The 14,199-nt window shown below is 33.4% G+C and overlaps 3 protein-coding genes across 5 annotated transcripts; 2 read left to right on the top strand and 1 right to left on the bottom strand.

Moving 5' to 3' along the window:
- Positions 1 to 78: 78 nt before the first annotated feature.
- LOC125053903 (cellular tumor antigen p53-like) lies at positions 79 to 5,373 on the top strand. 3 transcript variants are annotated; one of them, XM_047655516.1, is made up of 8 exons: positions 79 to 354; positions 949 to 1,006; positions 2,236 to 2,392; positions 2,573 to 2,671; positions 3,010 to 3,199; positions 3,357 to 3,582; positions 4,008 to 4,197; positions 4,773 to 5,373. In XM_047655516.1, the coding sequence occupies exons 1-8, from the start codon at positions 342 to 344 to the stop codon at positions 4,959 to 4,961; spliced, it is 1,122 nt and encodes a 373-aa protein (XP_047511472.1). In that variant the 5' UTR covers positions 79 to 341; the 3' UTR covers positions 4,962 to 5,373. The 3 variants fall into 3 exon arrangements, with proteins under 3 accessions (XP_047511472.1, XP_047511473.1, XP_047511474.1); XM_047655517.1 differs by having other exon boundaries at positions 80 to 324; XM_047655518.1 differs by lacking the exon at positions 79 to 354 and adding an exon at positions 850 to 868.
- Positions 5,374 to 5,549: 176 nt separating this feature from the next.
- On the bottom strand, positions 5,550 to 6,626 carry LOC125053904 (peptidyl-tRNA hydrolase 2, mitochondrial-like). The gene is made up of 2 exons (XM_047655519.1): positions 6,165 to 6,626; positions 5,550 to 5,951 (listed from the first exon to the last, which is right to left on the bottom strand). Exons 1-2 carry the CDS (start codon positions 6,279 to 6,281, stop codon positions 5,586 to 5,588), a joined length of 483 nt encoding a protein of 160 aa, XP_047511475.1. The 5' UTR covers positions 6,282 to 6,626; the 3' UTR covers positions 5,550 to 5,585.
- Positions 6,627 to 8,387: 1,761 nt separating this feature from the next.
- On the top strand, positions 8,388 to 14,112 carry LOC125053562 (coiled-coil domain-containing protein 42 homolog). Its single transcript, XM_047654959.1, has 7 exons — positions 8,388 to 8,612; positions 9,597 to 9,798; positions 10,898 to 11,071; positions 12,004 to 12,082; positions 12,482 to 12,621; positions 13,382 to 13,644; positions 13,983 to 14,112. The coding sequence occupies exons 1-7, from the start codon at positions 8,500 to 8,502 to the stop codon at positions 14,008 to 14,010; spliced, it is 999 nt and encodes a 332-aa protein (XP_047510915.1). The 5' UTR covers positions 8,388 to 8,499; the 3' UTR covers positions 14,011 to 14,112.
- Positions 14,113 to 14,199: the final 87 nt, after the last annotated feature.

Below are 14,199 nucleotides of genomic sequence, written 5' to 3'. Positions count from 1 at the left end.
AGACTTAGGTTAGGTTATCTTTTTTAAAGACTAGTAAGTTAAATATCTGTGGCATAAAAACCAGACTATAGTATACTCTGTGATAGCATTTGGTAACGACAGACTAACGTGCAGAAGTACAAATTTTTGTAAATTTTTTATTACAAACATTTGAATCTAGACTTGAACTTTAAATACTTTTTGAGTAATTTTATTTACATTTTACATACACAAATTTTTGATTGCTATTTGATATCATCTTCATTTTTATAGAGTTGAAAAGTAAAAAAAGTATTAAAGTTATGTGAATGTTATGGTGATTGCAGAATTATAGAAAAAAGTAGTGTAAGTATGTTTTTTAAATGTTAGACAATGGTACGTATTGTATTCATCCAAATCTTTACCTATAATTGGAAAGTGACCACACAAACTTGTCCCTTTCAGTCTGTTGTGCTTAGGTCAATTTATTTGTAAATGTGTTACACTATATCGGTAGAGTAGGTAGAGAGAGGTATAGTAACCAATGCTTTTTTTTAGGACGTGGTAGCATGTAGGTGTTATTATTTGTTTAAAAAACTGATTTTGAAGATATAAAACAATCTTTGGTAATTTCTCGCTTGTATGTTCCAAAATAATTGATGTGTATCTTACAAATGATAGACATAAATAATTTTCGTCATTTTCCTGTTTTTTAATGATGCATATTGTTTTGGAACCGATAAAGAAAAACCCTTGATATAAAAATATAAATAAAAAATAAATAGAAATATATAAATATGAATAAAAAAACTGAGAGACAAATAAGTGTAATTTTGTATGAAAAATATAATTAAATGTTATATAAAAACAGTTGATATTTGAAATTCAGTAATGTGAAGACATGAAAAATGTGGGTGTACTCTGGCTCTTCAATTATTTAAATAAATATTTGGTATACTTCTTAAATTTGTTTAAATTTTTCTTTTTCAGTTTGCTCAGCTTATACAATGTTTAAGTGTGAATTTCCTGATGAAGGAGTGGTTCCACCGTAAGTTTCTTTAATCTTGTTCACAAAGATGAATAATTTCTACAATATCAATTTAAAAAGGCTCTTATATTATATTTTCTAAAGCAGGGTGTAATAAATAAACCTCACCCATGAACATTGACACATGGTAGAAGGCTACTGAAGGGCCTTCAACCAAAAAACCTTTTACTTACGGTCTTTTAACAAAGGAACCTGTGTTTCCTCCTCCTATAGTGCCATCTCCCTTTGAAGGTTGGCAATCATCATGGCTACTTTTATTTTGGATGCTGTGCTTCTAAACAATGACTTGGTGCTTTGACCAAACCATTGCCTAAGATTCTTCAACTGAGAGGTGCGTCAGTGGGTAGGTCTCCTTCTACCTGCAACTTTGCCTTAATTGATTACTTGAACAAACTCATTTTTTTTGGTGTTATGTAAGACATCTGAAATATTAAACTTTCCTTTTCTTAACCATCATAAGCAATTCTTTGTTCATCTATACTGACCAGCACGGTTGTCTTTCACATGCGGTCTGGTATAAACCCAGATCTCGAACACTAGTCTCCAAGATCGCCTCCAAGATCTATGCTTTTTCTCGTTGATGCTAATATCAAATTCAGAAGTAATGAATTGACTAAAGTGTGTATTCCTACCTAATTCCTATTTATATATTTACAATACAAAAAGACCTTGTGGGAGTTGTGTGCTGCGATATTGCTGGGTACTCTATTGTTTGGAAGTTGCCTGGATCTTGTTAGTGCTGCGCCTTCTCAAGTTCTCATGCCATCTTCACATGTGTATATCATAGTTTCATAATCATATGTAAAATAATGTATAATGTTAAAATAATCAAACTTGTGTGAAGTTTGAGAGCAAAAACAAAATAAAATGTAAAATTAAATAGAAATATAAGTAGTTGTCATGTTTGAAGTTGATGTTAAACATTTCTTAGTTAATTGTTATGTGAAGTTGTTTCCTAGATGTTTTCTGTTATTGAGTATAGACTCGATCAGTGATAGTACTGTGCCCTCAACTAGATACATTTTTCTGAATTGAGGATAACAGAAAACTCACCTGATCCTATGAAATAAATTAAACTAATTTGAAAATACATACTTAAAAAAGCAGCTGAAGCGAATCAAGGTGTTGAGGGTGGACTTGTCTTAAAATTCAAGTTATTGTGTGTGATCATAAATAATCAACTCACAAACATTTTTGATAACAGCTTAGATTTCCTTTTTTTATTTTAGAAATTTTGATGAAGGAGTGGACTCTGATGTCTTAATTACTTATCTTCGAGAAATGGATGGATTTACCGGTTCACAGATAGAGATTTGTCATGAACCACCAATGGATGTAAACAATCTGATTCAATTAGTAAATCCAGTGGACACTAATCTAGTACCTGTAAGTTCATTAATTTATTACCACTCAAATTATAATGATTTTTTGTGGATTGTTTACAGGCTAAGAAATAAAAATATATCCATACTATCTTATCAAAAGGCTTTTTATTTAATTGACACCTATTTTATTAATTTTCATGGTTGATTTTGATATATAGTCTTATTAATCCTATTGTTATAGACATCTCCGCAAGGACCACCTGCCAGAACAAATTTAGAGGGTGTATTTAAATTCAAAGCAGAAATTGACAGTACACATACAAGGAAAAAAAAGTATTTAGTAAGTAATCTTTATTAACTGTGCCATTGTCATTTTTTAGCTAGTCTTATTTCTTTCGTAGCATACTTAGTCGTATATATAACAAAAAACAATTATACTAAAGATATAAAATGCCAAAAAAGAAATACATAATATTTACAAAATAGCATAATTATTTATAGAATTTTCTCACACCAGTATTATTATAAAGGTCTGTATTAATCATCAAAAAAGCTTTTTATGATTATAAATAGTTGGGCTTTTATTTTTTAAGATAAAAAGATAAGATATTCCAAATGAATTTTTTTTTATGGGTTTTAATGTTAATAATCAGCAAGTTCTTGTACCAATTTTTCCAGTATTCCCATCGTCTAAACCGCATCTATGTGGATGTGAATGTGAATTTCTCAGTGGGCTTTACGTGGGATGCAAGTCTCTTCCCTGGGGAGGCCTATATTCGTGCTACAACTGTATTCTCAGATGTTACTCAAGCCGAGAAAAGAGTTGAAAGATGTTACCAGCACTCACATGAAACTGCAAATTCTCCAGGTAAAAAATATCCAGCTAAGAACCATTGCAGTTTACATTCAACAAGCAAAACTAATAAATAAGTTTGAGTAACTACAATTAATTAAAGATTTTCTTGCTGAATAAATTTTTCAGATATATTCATTTGCATTACACAACCTATAATTTCATATTCCAGGAAAATCCAGAGCTACAATAATGAATGTTCTCCATTCTGCTCGAGAGCATGGTTCCCCTGATGTCCATTATTGCGGTAACCCAGAACAACCTGATTCGTGGTACTCAGTTCTTGTTCGGACACCTCGACCAACACAATTGGCTTATGTGTTCCTTTGCAAGAGTTCCTGTTCTTCGGGGATTAATAGACGCCCTATAGAAATCATCTTCACACTTGAGGATTTTAAGTGAGTATTTTGTGGGATTAGTGCAGCTTAAATACTTTTTGTAGCTGTTTTGAAGCAAGTGTTTCTTCTTTATTGAGTGATCTGGTGTACTATTTCATATAAATGACACTTAAAGTTGACTTTTAGCTATGCACCTTATTTGTTCTGTATAATTATGGTCAATCTACAGCTTATTTGAATTGTTTAAATTGAATTTAATTGGATTCTAGGTAGTTTTAACATACTATATGTAGCTTATTTTAATTTTTACGTATGTGAATAGAACAATAGATGTAAATGTACAATAGAACAGTGGGCAAACGGGCAAGAGGCTCACCCAATGTTAAGTAATGCCACCACCCATGGGCACTCGTTCTGCCAAAAGCCTGACAAGCTGTGGAGTATATTTGAGATCGCTACTGGATGAAACCTTCTTTATTGTTTAGGGGCGAAATATATGGTCGTCAAGTTGTGGGTGCGCGTGTTTGCTCCTGTCCTCGCAGGGACATCGACCGTGATGAATGCGTTGAAGGGCTACCCAAAAACAAGAGATTAGCACCCCAACAGGAGACGAGGCCTAAGAAGGTCAAGACTGAGGCAGTTGAAAAAGATGATGGAGTTATTAAATTGCCAGCGGTGAGTGTAAATATGTGTGTCTATATCTGTGACTAAATAACCATGAATTCATTAAGAGTACAGTGGGTACAGTACAATAGTTTTATAATGTTAATGATGCAAAGGCGCTCTTAATAAAACTAAAGTCTGCAGTGTGTGTGTTTGTGTAGAGGAGGTGAGAATCCCTAATTTCTCTGCACTTGTAGGCAAATGTTTCTGGGATGCTATGGGATCTTTTGATTTCTTGTCGCAGTCTACAAACTCCAATGATATACGAGCCTGCACAGATCACCTGCTGCGGCTCATAGTATTAGTATTAGATTATCAATAATTCTTATGGGTTTTTAATATGTTCAATTAAAATTGTTATGTAGGTAGCTGTGTTGGCTGGGTTGAATTATTTTATATATGGTGATTTGTTTTCTAATTTCTTACACACCGTTTGATAGACATAGGACAATACTTCAAACGAACTTGACATCTGTTTGTCTGTTATACATTTTTCAACACTTATACTAGCTGTAAATAAACTCTAATTATTAACTTTATTTTAGGTTATAAGTCATATTTGTCAAGAAATATTTTTAATCCTACAGATTGGAGTGGTTGGTCGCAGAACAGCAATTCTTGGCCTTGAAGTAATGCTCAACATGATGGAAGAGAAAAGAGAAGGATTAGTTGCTAATAGACTAAGCACAGATACGACATCTGTTATATATAATCTGGACAAAAGTATTGCAAATTTAAAAAAACATATTAACCAATTAAAAGGGCAGCAACAATAGGTTTAGATGCACTTGGCCAGTATTTGTTAGTCTACCTAACTCAACTTATGCTAGTAATACTATAAATCTCCTTAATTTGTTATATGTTGTTATTACAGTAACAAGATGTTAGTAGTAATTTAATTTAGATAAATAGTTTAAGTACGAGTGTCGCCATGTGCCATTCTTTTCTTACATTTGTAATTTGTAAAAATTTACATCCGCCTTTCTACATAATCTCTTTTATATAATGTATAATGTTTATCATGTTGTATAACACATTCCAGATTTTGAATGTTTTAAATCAGGTACATTATTTTACAAGTTCATTTCTCAGTTTTAAGTAACCAGTGTTTTAGATATAGGTCAAAGTAAAGTATAAGTATTATAACATAAGTAAAATGACAACACAAAAGTGTTAGTTTTTAAAATATTTTTGTATTTTTATATTCCTATCGTGCCTTAATAGTAAGTAATTTGGTTTTTATAATTAAAAGTACTATGTTTTTTAATTAAATTGATCCAATATTAAAAATAATAAGTATTATTTAGATTATTTATTTACAGGTTCAGTGAGTGATATTTATGTATATAAATAAAACATTAAGGTTTTAAATCAAATAACTTTTTTACATAGTTAAAAATTTACAATAACTTTAAATGCCCAGTTACTTTATCAACAACATTTTTTGGAGCAGGACCTATACCAAGAACTGTTATGGAGTTAGGTGCGATTTGTGTTCTTCCAGCATCTCGTATCATTGATGTTATTATACCCATTTTCTTAGCATTATCAGCTATTTGTTTTATTTCATCAACAGAGTCTGTTTTGACAGCCACCTTTGCTTGACCAGTCATTTGCCACGATTTTAAACCTTCTGGGTCTCTTTTTAATGCTTTCTCATAAGCACCAACGGCTGCATGTCCACACTGTGCTGCTATTTTACCTTTACTCATTCCTAAATCCGTTCTTACGACTAATATCAATTTATATTCACTGTTTGAAGCTATCTGAAACATAAATTACTACAATTTGGATGGGAATAGGATATTTCAGAATTTAGGAAAGTATTCACTGTGGAATCAAATTCCAGAGAAAACAAAATCTGTCTGTTTAGTAAGCCTGATATGAAAACTGAAGGTTGACAATGGTAACGGAACCAAAACTAATTTCCATTGTAATGCTATATCGAGCTTCAACATCATATTACAAGAGTTACTTACCTTTTTAATGGTTTTAGCGGTTTCTTTAACAGATCCAAAATACTTTCTCAATGTAATTAGCGATAATCCAATAACTAGGCCGCATCCTAAGCCCGAAACGAATGAATAATAATCCATTTTCTTGTTTATAGAACTTATGGTGATAGCTGACTGATCAGATGGTAGACTTAATTTATTATAATTTTCTTTATTACGTTTGAAACTTGTTGTTGCAGTTGTTACTTGTTACCGCATAACCTCAACTAGGGATAATTTTAAAAACAGCGCTGGCCGCTGAGGCGCTGAGCCTGAGTGGTGGAGCAGTGAGTGAGTACTTGAGAGTTGAGTACCTAGTGCTAGTGTAGTATACGCCGATCCGATCGGATATCGTATTGTTTCTTTTTTTATGCGACTGATCTACAAATCGGATCGAATCTAAACGCACCATAATACTCCACTAAATATGTGTTGACAACTGATTTCGTAGAGGTAATTGTCAAGAACGTGGTTTAGATGGAGATATGGTGCGTTTTCCAATTACAGAGCATTTTGCGACTCTGTGCCGCACAATGCCGCATAATGCTGAAGCTTAATTGGAACGTGAATTAGTTTTCAAATGCATCAGCAGAGTGCGCTAAGTCAGTGTTGAAAAAAAAAATGTTCTGAATAGAGTTAGCAACCTCATTAATGTATAAATAATGTGGTTACTGGTTAACAATAATAATTGGTTGAAAACTTTTTACGCTTATTTTAATAATCAAATTATTTCATTAACATTTTTTTTACTGAAATAAGAGAAAACCTTTAAAGAATATAAGGTTTTAACAAACTAAATTAACAGTAAAGTATATAGTTTCATGTAAGAAGTTTACATCATTTACGTTTTGAGCAATTTTTTAAAAATGATTTCTAAAAAAATTATATACATTTTCAAAACCATTGCAATGTTTATAAGAGTATAATCCTGTAAAATAAATTTGTATACAGATCTGAATTTTAAAATAAAATTGTAATCATATTTTAAATGACTTATATAAAATTATATAAAAAAAGTAACTATTTATACGTTCATCCATACTTATATTTATTTTTTTTAGCAGTTTGAAATAACTTTAATTATTTTCAAAATTTACAACGAAACAAATTTTTCAACAATAAATAATATTTACTAACGAAAATTTCGATAAATGCCAACTTAAAGAAAAACACTGGTCAATTTTCTGTCACTGTGTTGGTATTTATTACGAGAAGCACGCGAGAGCATTCGTTTTGGGAGTGCTCAATTTTGCGAAGCGTTGCTGTAGTTGAAACATTCAACGTAGAGCATTATGCCGCAAAATGCGCTCTAGTGCTGTAATTGGAAAACGCACATGAGTTGACAATGGACTGACGACTAACCCTTGTTTATTGTCTATTTTTAACCAAGATCGAAACAGTTGACAGATAATAAAGGTCACTTCATCTAAATCTAAAATAGGAAGTTCTTGCAAGACCTACATACTCAATAACTTTCAGTTAAGTTTCAGGCTGAATTCGGTTTAAAGTTGTTGGAATGCGGCACACGCATCTTGCAGGATTTGAAACGTTCATATTTTTTTCCTGCAAATCTTAAAACATCTTAGTATCGCAATATTATCGCATTCTATTCTTTATACATATACTTATCAGAAACCGTGTAACCGAATAAATACAGACATCTTAAGGGTGTGTCCACATCTGGCGAATATGCAGCGACTGTGCAGCTCGCGAGCAGTTTACGAGCTGCGCTCGTGAATTACCCGCTCAGTTCGTTTCTGATTACTGGAGGTTAAGTACGTGTTGTCATGGAGTGGATGGAGGAGAATTGTTTACGCTTAACATATAAAAGATTTCAAGTTTTGTGGGATCCTAAAGATCAATATTACTATAGGAAAAATCTAAAACATGATAGGATTTTGCCACCAACGCCGTTGTCTCTCTTTTTCCTTTTTATCAGTAATATAATAGCTAATGATGCAGCGCGCCGCGCGCACGCCATATACCAGCCTTGCATGAGTTGCGCTAAAGTGGCGCACCAAACCATTGCCGTGACTGCACGAAAACAGCTCGCGAGCTGCACATTCGCCAGATGTGGACGCACCCTAAGACTATGAAACACATAATGTGATATTAAACTTCAAATTCTACGTAGTTAAGGTACTAATAAATATATGTAAAAACTAACGTAAACCAAAGACAATAAACGTTACAATAGACATTTGTCAATGATTTCTACATCAAGGATCAAAGAACTTGTTTTCCATTTCCTAGCAACCATTGTTACATTTCATCTGCGTTTTTTCACTCCTATTATTGCTAAAATAAAAATAAAAGAAATATGATAAAAAAGAACACAAAAGATTTGGCGCCAATAGCGCTTCCACATGGACCACCTGTGGAATGCACTTCAGAATATTATAAATCGCTTATGGAAAGCGCGCGCATGGTCAAGTGAGAATTTTAGTTAAAATTAAAACATTCAACTTGTATACATTCAATTTCGTAAAATTTGGTAAGGATACATCAAAAAATCCATTTGTTTCTCGGAAACATAAGGTTAATATATAAATGATACGTCATATCTTTCTGACCCTAAATCTTGAGCCTAAATCTTAATCAAATACTTCACGACCAAGTCTGACCAACTTACATCAATAGACATCAAAATGGTCACGATGATTGGCCTAATCATGATCTTTCTATACTTATATAGACGAAAGATTTGTATGTAAGTATGTTTGTAACGTATTGACTCAAAAAGTACTGGACGGATTTTAAAAATTCTTCCACCATTTGAATGCTACATTATCACTGATTAATATAGGCTATTTGTTTTTTAATTGTTTATTACTTAATTGGTTATTTAAATGTTTGTTACCCCAAGGTGTTAAAAAAATGCCAATAAAATATCTTTCATCGCATGCGCTGCGAAAACTATTGATGTTAGAACAAAAAAAATATTCCACAATATTAAAGAACACATCAATATCTACAAAAAACGTTTAAAAAATAAATGTCCACCCGTGCGAAGCCGGATCGGGCCGCTAGTATATTATATAATAGCAAGTCTGCCGAAAAGTTTCTAGTTAGGTATGTCTAAGGGCCCAGTAATACTACTACTCCGCTGGTACAACGAATCAGTATGTCTTGCCTCCGAGACAAAAGAACACCACCTGTGACAATGTAACGCTGTTGCTTGCCAATTGGCCACATCGATATCTGGGCCGTCCAACTGACCGACAGAAGATTTGAATCCCTGATATGCTTTCTTGACATTTCGAACCTCTCCCATTCTTTTTAAGTGGCCAGTTCAGCGGAGTCTATTAGTTTTGGCTTCCTTCATGTTGGATTAGACACTATATCCTTAATCTCCTCATTTCTTATCCTCCAACCTCCTATAAAAATCTTCTATATCTCGTGTTTAAATTTGTATAGAAAATATCCAGTATGGGATGTCGCGCGACCCACGCCTCAAGTCCTGATGGAACAGGCTCGAAGGGACCTTATGGAGGCCGACGAAAAACTAGCCCATAAGCGTGAAGAAGAGAGAATTAACAGAAAGGCCATGGACGCCAAGTGGAGCGACCTTCGAGAAAAGGAGATGCTGTTGAAGGAATCGTTTATTAGTTTTAACAAGGTAAACCGTTATAAACATAGATATACTTTTTAAGATCATAAACTACTCTCTCTCTCATCTCAAAGAATAGATGTAAGCATAATTACAGCTAGTTTACAGCATCACGATTACCAGACAGTGGAAGTCAGATACAGTGGAATCTCTATAACTCGAACCTCGTTAAGTCGAAATCCTTTCCGATGGACCCCTAAATACGCGGTATCTCGAATTATTTAGACTTTGTAACTCGAACAAAATTTTATTTCCCTACGACGTATTGATTATGCATATTTGTTTTGCGTTTATTTTTTAATGTAGGATTTTATTGTAGTTTACATCATTTATAGGTATGTAATTCGTTTTAATATGTAAATAATATATACATACTACAAAACTTAAGTTGAATTGTTATTCAAATTAGACTTTACAAATCGATAAATACACTTTAAAAGTTTCTGTAAGTCGAAATTTTAGCAGTTAAATCATATGAATCTCGAAGTTGTTTTTAAGTCGAAAACTAATTAGCTTGATTTGTTTTCAATTTCCCTTGACATTCGAGTTATAGAGACCCCATTGTATTATGATAACATTTTTGACTGAGGTTCCAATAACTAACACAGACCCATCGCACGTATTATAACAATTCTATACTCATACACACACACCCATTAATATATTCATACATACGCATAATTAAGTTCTTATACGACTTGTGTTAGATGTAACACTAGGACTACTTTTCCTAATCTAGTGTCCCACTAATCAGGGGCTCCCTAGTGTGGGGACTAGCGTTAGATCAATTTGATCACTACGATAATTCTGTCACGAGTAGGAAATTTTGAGTTACTTTTAAGGTGACTTGGCTCGAATTGTAAGTCGAGCTTGTTAAAATCCCTTACGTTTTTGAGTTACACTTAGCGCTAAGTCTTGTTTCTGAATCCAACCCTCAATTAGTCTCAATTTTGAACCTACCCTGGCTGCTTAACGAAAACTAGCATACGAACCTTTTGGATTGGTTTTTGGCGCAATTCCTAAGTAAATGCGTCTAGTTTTGTATAAAATTGTATTTATTTAATGTGTTGTAAGAATTCGGATTACCGGTTGTAAATTAAATTACCAGTTCATAAGAGAAAACCAAGAAAAGCGCGAGCGTGCTGAAAGAAAAATGGAAGCTGACCTTGAGGTTCTTGAACGAAAGACCAAAGAAACTGAGGTCATGAAGGAGAGGGTAGAAGAGATGGAGGAGGTCAGGGACCTTATGGAGAAGCAAGTTAAGGCTTACACGGTTTATGAGGTACATATCGCCTATGGATATTGATCTGTTCTAGTGGCTCGTATTATTTTCCTAACGAACTCCAAAACACTAAAAGGTACTTACAATTTCACATTTATTTTTTGACGTGACAACGTCTAATAAATCTATGAGCGCCGGCTGCACCCACGAACAAAACTTGAATAATTGTCCCGTCACGCATATTGTTCAGTTACGTACACTGTCCCGTTACGCTAATTGTACGCTTCCGCTGCATATATTATTTCTCGCCTGTGCATCCGAGGATTCACTCTGTCTTTATATCTATACAAAATAGTGATAATTCAATAAAAATGATTCAATTTAATTTATAATATGCAATAATTTCCTCAATGTTTTGTTATGACGTTGTCAAGTTAAACTATCGTCCGTAAACCGAACAATATCGAAATTAGGAAAAAATTTGAGCTGACTTCGTGTTTTTTTTTTGTATCGAGGAATTAATATTGTATTGTGGTTTTAATTAGAGTCAACCATTGAAATTATAGTGAAGGATCATACATATTTATTGTTTTTAATCCAAGCTTCACATACTTAAATAAAATCAAATCTACGATGAGTGATTTTGGTTAGTGCCCGTTCTTAATGACCCATTATAAATTATATGTATATTATAATTAGTTTATATATAATGTTAAACTATATTCTTATTTAATAAAATTATTAAATAATGAAAGAGTTAGTAAAGTAATTTTGTTTTTACGGATTATTAACACAGGACGTGTTAATAATCCGTAAATTAGGTAGGTAGGTATATTTTGGTCAACTGTGACATGAGTTATTTTGAAAAAGGATTTGTGACATCATAATTATCTCGCCTGTAAATTAATGTCGATTGATGAAGTTCAATTATCATATATTAAAATTTATCAAAGAAAAACCTCCACTGCGAAATACATTAACAATAATTTCAGGATTACCTCATGTCTGTGGTTCAAAGCTATCCCGAATTTAAACAGCCACTAGACGTTTTAAACAGATATGAAGCGCTTGGTGAGTTTAATACCCCATACTGTAATTGATAAGAATATTAATCTATCAAGTATTACGTAAGCACTATAGGGGGAAGTGGGGGGGGGGGTCTCTTTTATTTTCTTATTTAGTGATTACGTCAACGGTAATTTTTTTTTCGGCGTTTTATGAATTGGTACGCTCATTTCTTGGAAGACCCTAAGTCGTCTTGTTTCGGAAATACTTCAGTGGGTAGGTTCCATATAGAGGTGGTGCGTGGCAAGTGTCTTAAAAGCTCATTTGTGGAACAACGGACGTCGCTTACGACGTCCGTAAGCGTCCGTACGGGTGGAATTTCATATTCTGCCTCGACGTCCGATGTTGAAACTCAGCTGCAGGTTATTAATATATATATAGCGATAGGAAAATATTTTCTTCTAGCTGCCGCTAAAAGCACGTTGGCAGATCGTCAAGAGCGAGACCTGGAGATGCTAGAAAGTGCTCGACAAGAGATTGCAGCGCTGACAGAAGAGAAGAAACTCTTCATAATGGGACTCAACAACAAGCTTGCTGATTTGAGGGTAGGTGTAATATTTGCATTTTTTTACACAGCTGTGGTAATGCTGTGCACTTTGTTTTTATTCCGAACAGATCCAATTCGATTGATAATTTTGCAAGTATATGGTGGTCCTTTTCTGCCTTTTAACTTTGAAAGAAGTTACCAGATATTACTTTGGATATTTGGATGAATTCTGTTTCAAATATTTCCGTTTTTATAACCTTGAAAGTATACACAGCTTACTTTTTAAGGTGATTAATGTATGCTATTGTTACGAGCTAGGGGATTAGAAAGAAAACGCCGTGGATCTTTTCAAGGGTTTATTTTCAACTAAATCTACGAGGAATTTCTTTACACAAAAAACCGCAAATTACGCGTAGAAATACACTAATTATCACACACAAAATACGATCACTATTTTCTTAAATTACGAGATTCTCAGAGTACTTTATCTTTTGTCTTCACTATTAGCACTTTATCTCTTCGGTGTTAATCTCTCGGCACTCGAAACTGAATTCACGGGTTGCGTTTCGGCTCGCTTATATTTTTGGCTTCTGAATTCGTCTGTAACTGGTGGAAAAATCGATAAACATTTCAGTCAACTCATCCTCGTAAACAGTAGTATTATTGCAATCTTTTGCTTCACCTACTAACAAGAAAAAAATGAAAGTGAATTCTATAGAATCTTGAATCTAGAAAACGTTCCCCTTCCTTAAATCAATATATTAAGTAATTGCGGGTTATATTTTGTTACTTATTTATTTAGTTTTAAATAATTGCAGTGGAAATACGACCAAGTCCGAAACCGCGTCCTAAAATGGGAGCTAGCCCTCAATCGTCTGAAAGAAACTGCCGCCCAGCGTCACGTGGAGTTGTGTCACGTGCGTGACGCCATATGGGGTCTATACGTGAAAATTAGTAAACAGAAGGGCTTACCGTTGGACGTGTCACCGACGGACTTCGAGCAGCAGCTGGTGGTCGTGATGAGAGCGTTGCTAGAACTGAAGAGGATCTATAGGATTGCGCAGCGCAGATCGAAGGAGAAGTAACTATATAGTGTAGAAATAGATTCACAGGATTGCAAAGAAACTAAACTAAAATATAGTTCTTAAAGAATTTTATTTATCCCTTTACTAAAGGGGATTGTTGATAGGCAGAATTCCTACTTCTAGAAGTACTGGTCTGGGAGACTTGCTAAGTAATAAAATAGCTAAAATACTCAAATAGGTTTTTAAGTAATTAATAATAACTCTTTTCATAATTATTAAATAGTGCGTTGATTGAACTTTGCTTATATACTAACAGAAGGTATTTTATGTATATGTGTATAAAACATAACACAGACTTTAATTTTAAATAAATCTCTTCCAAAAATTTTTTCAGAGACGTCGAATCGATGCAAACCTCCTAAATATTGAAAACTCTGAAACAATGAGGAGGCAGAAATATACTTTTCCAGTTTTTGTAACTTAGACTAGTTCTTGTTTCGTACAAAATTAAATATTTCACGTTCGATTGTATTTTATTATTATTTTAATCATTTAATTATAGTTTGTAACTCTTTGTTCTCATTAAATATCAGCAAGCAAAGTTTCTAAAA

Source organism: Pieris napi, chromosome 11 (genome assembly GCF_905475465.1).
Source record: "Pieris napi chromosome 11, ilPieNapi1.2, whole genome shotgun sequence".
Taxonomy (NCBI): domain Eukaryota; kingdom Metazoa; phylum Arthropoda; class Insecta; order Lepidoptera; family Pieridae; genus Pieris; species Pieris napi.
This window is presented reverse-complemented; position numbering and strand designations above follow the sequence as displayed.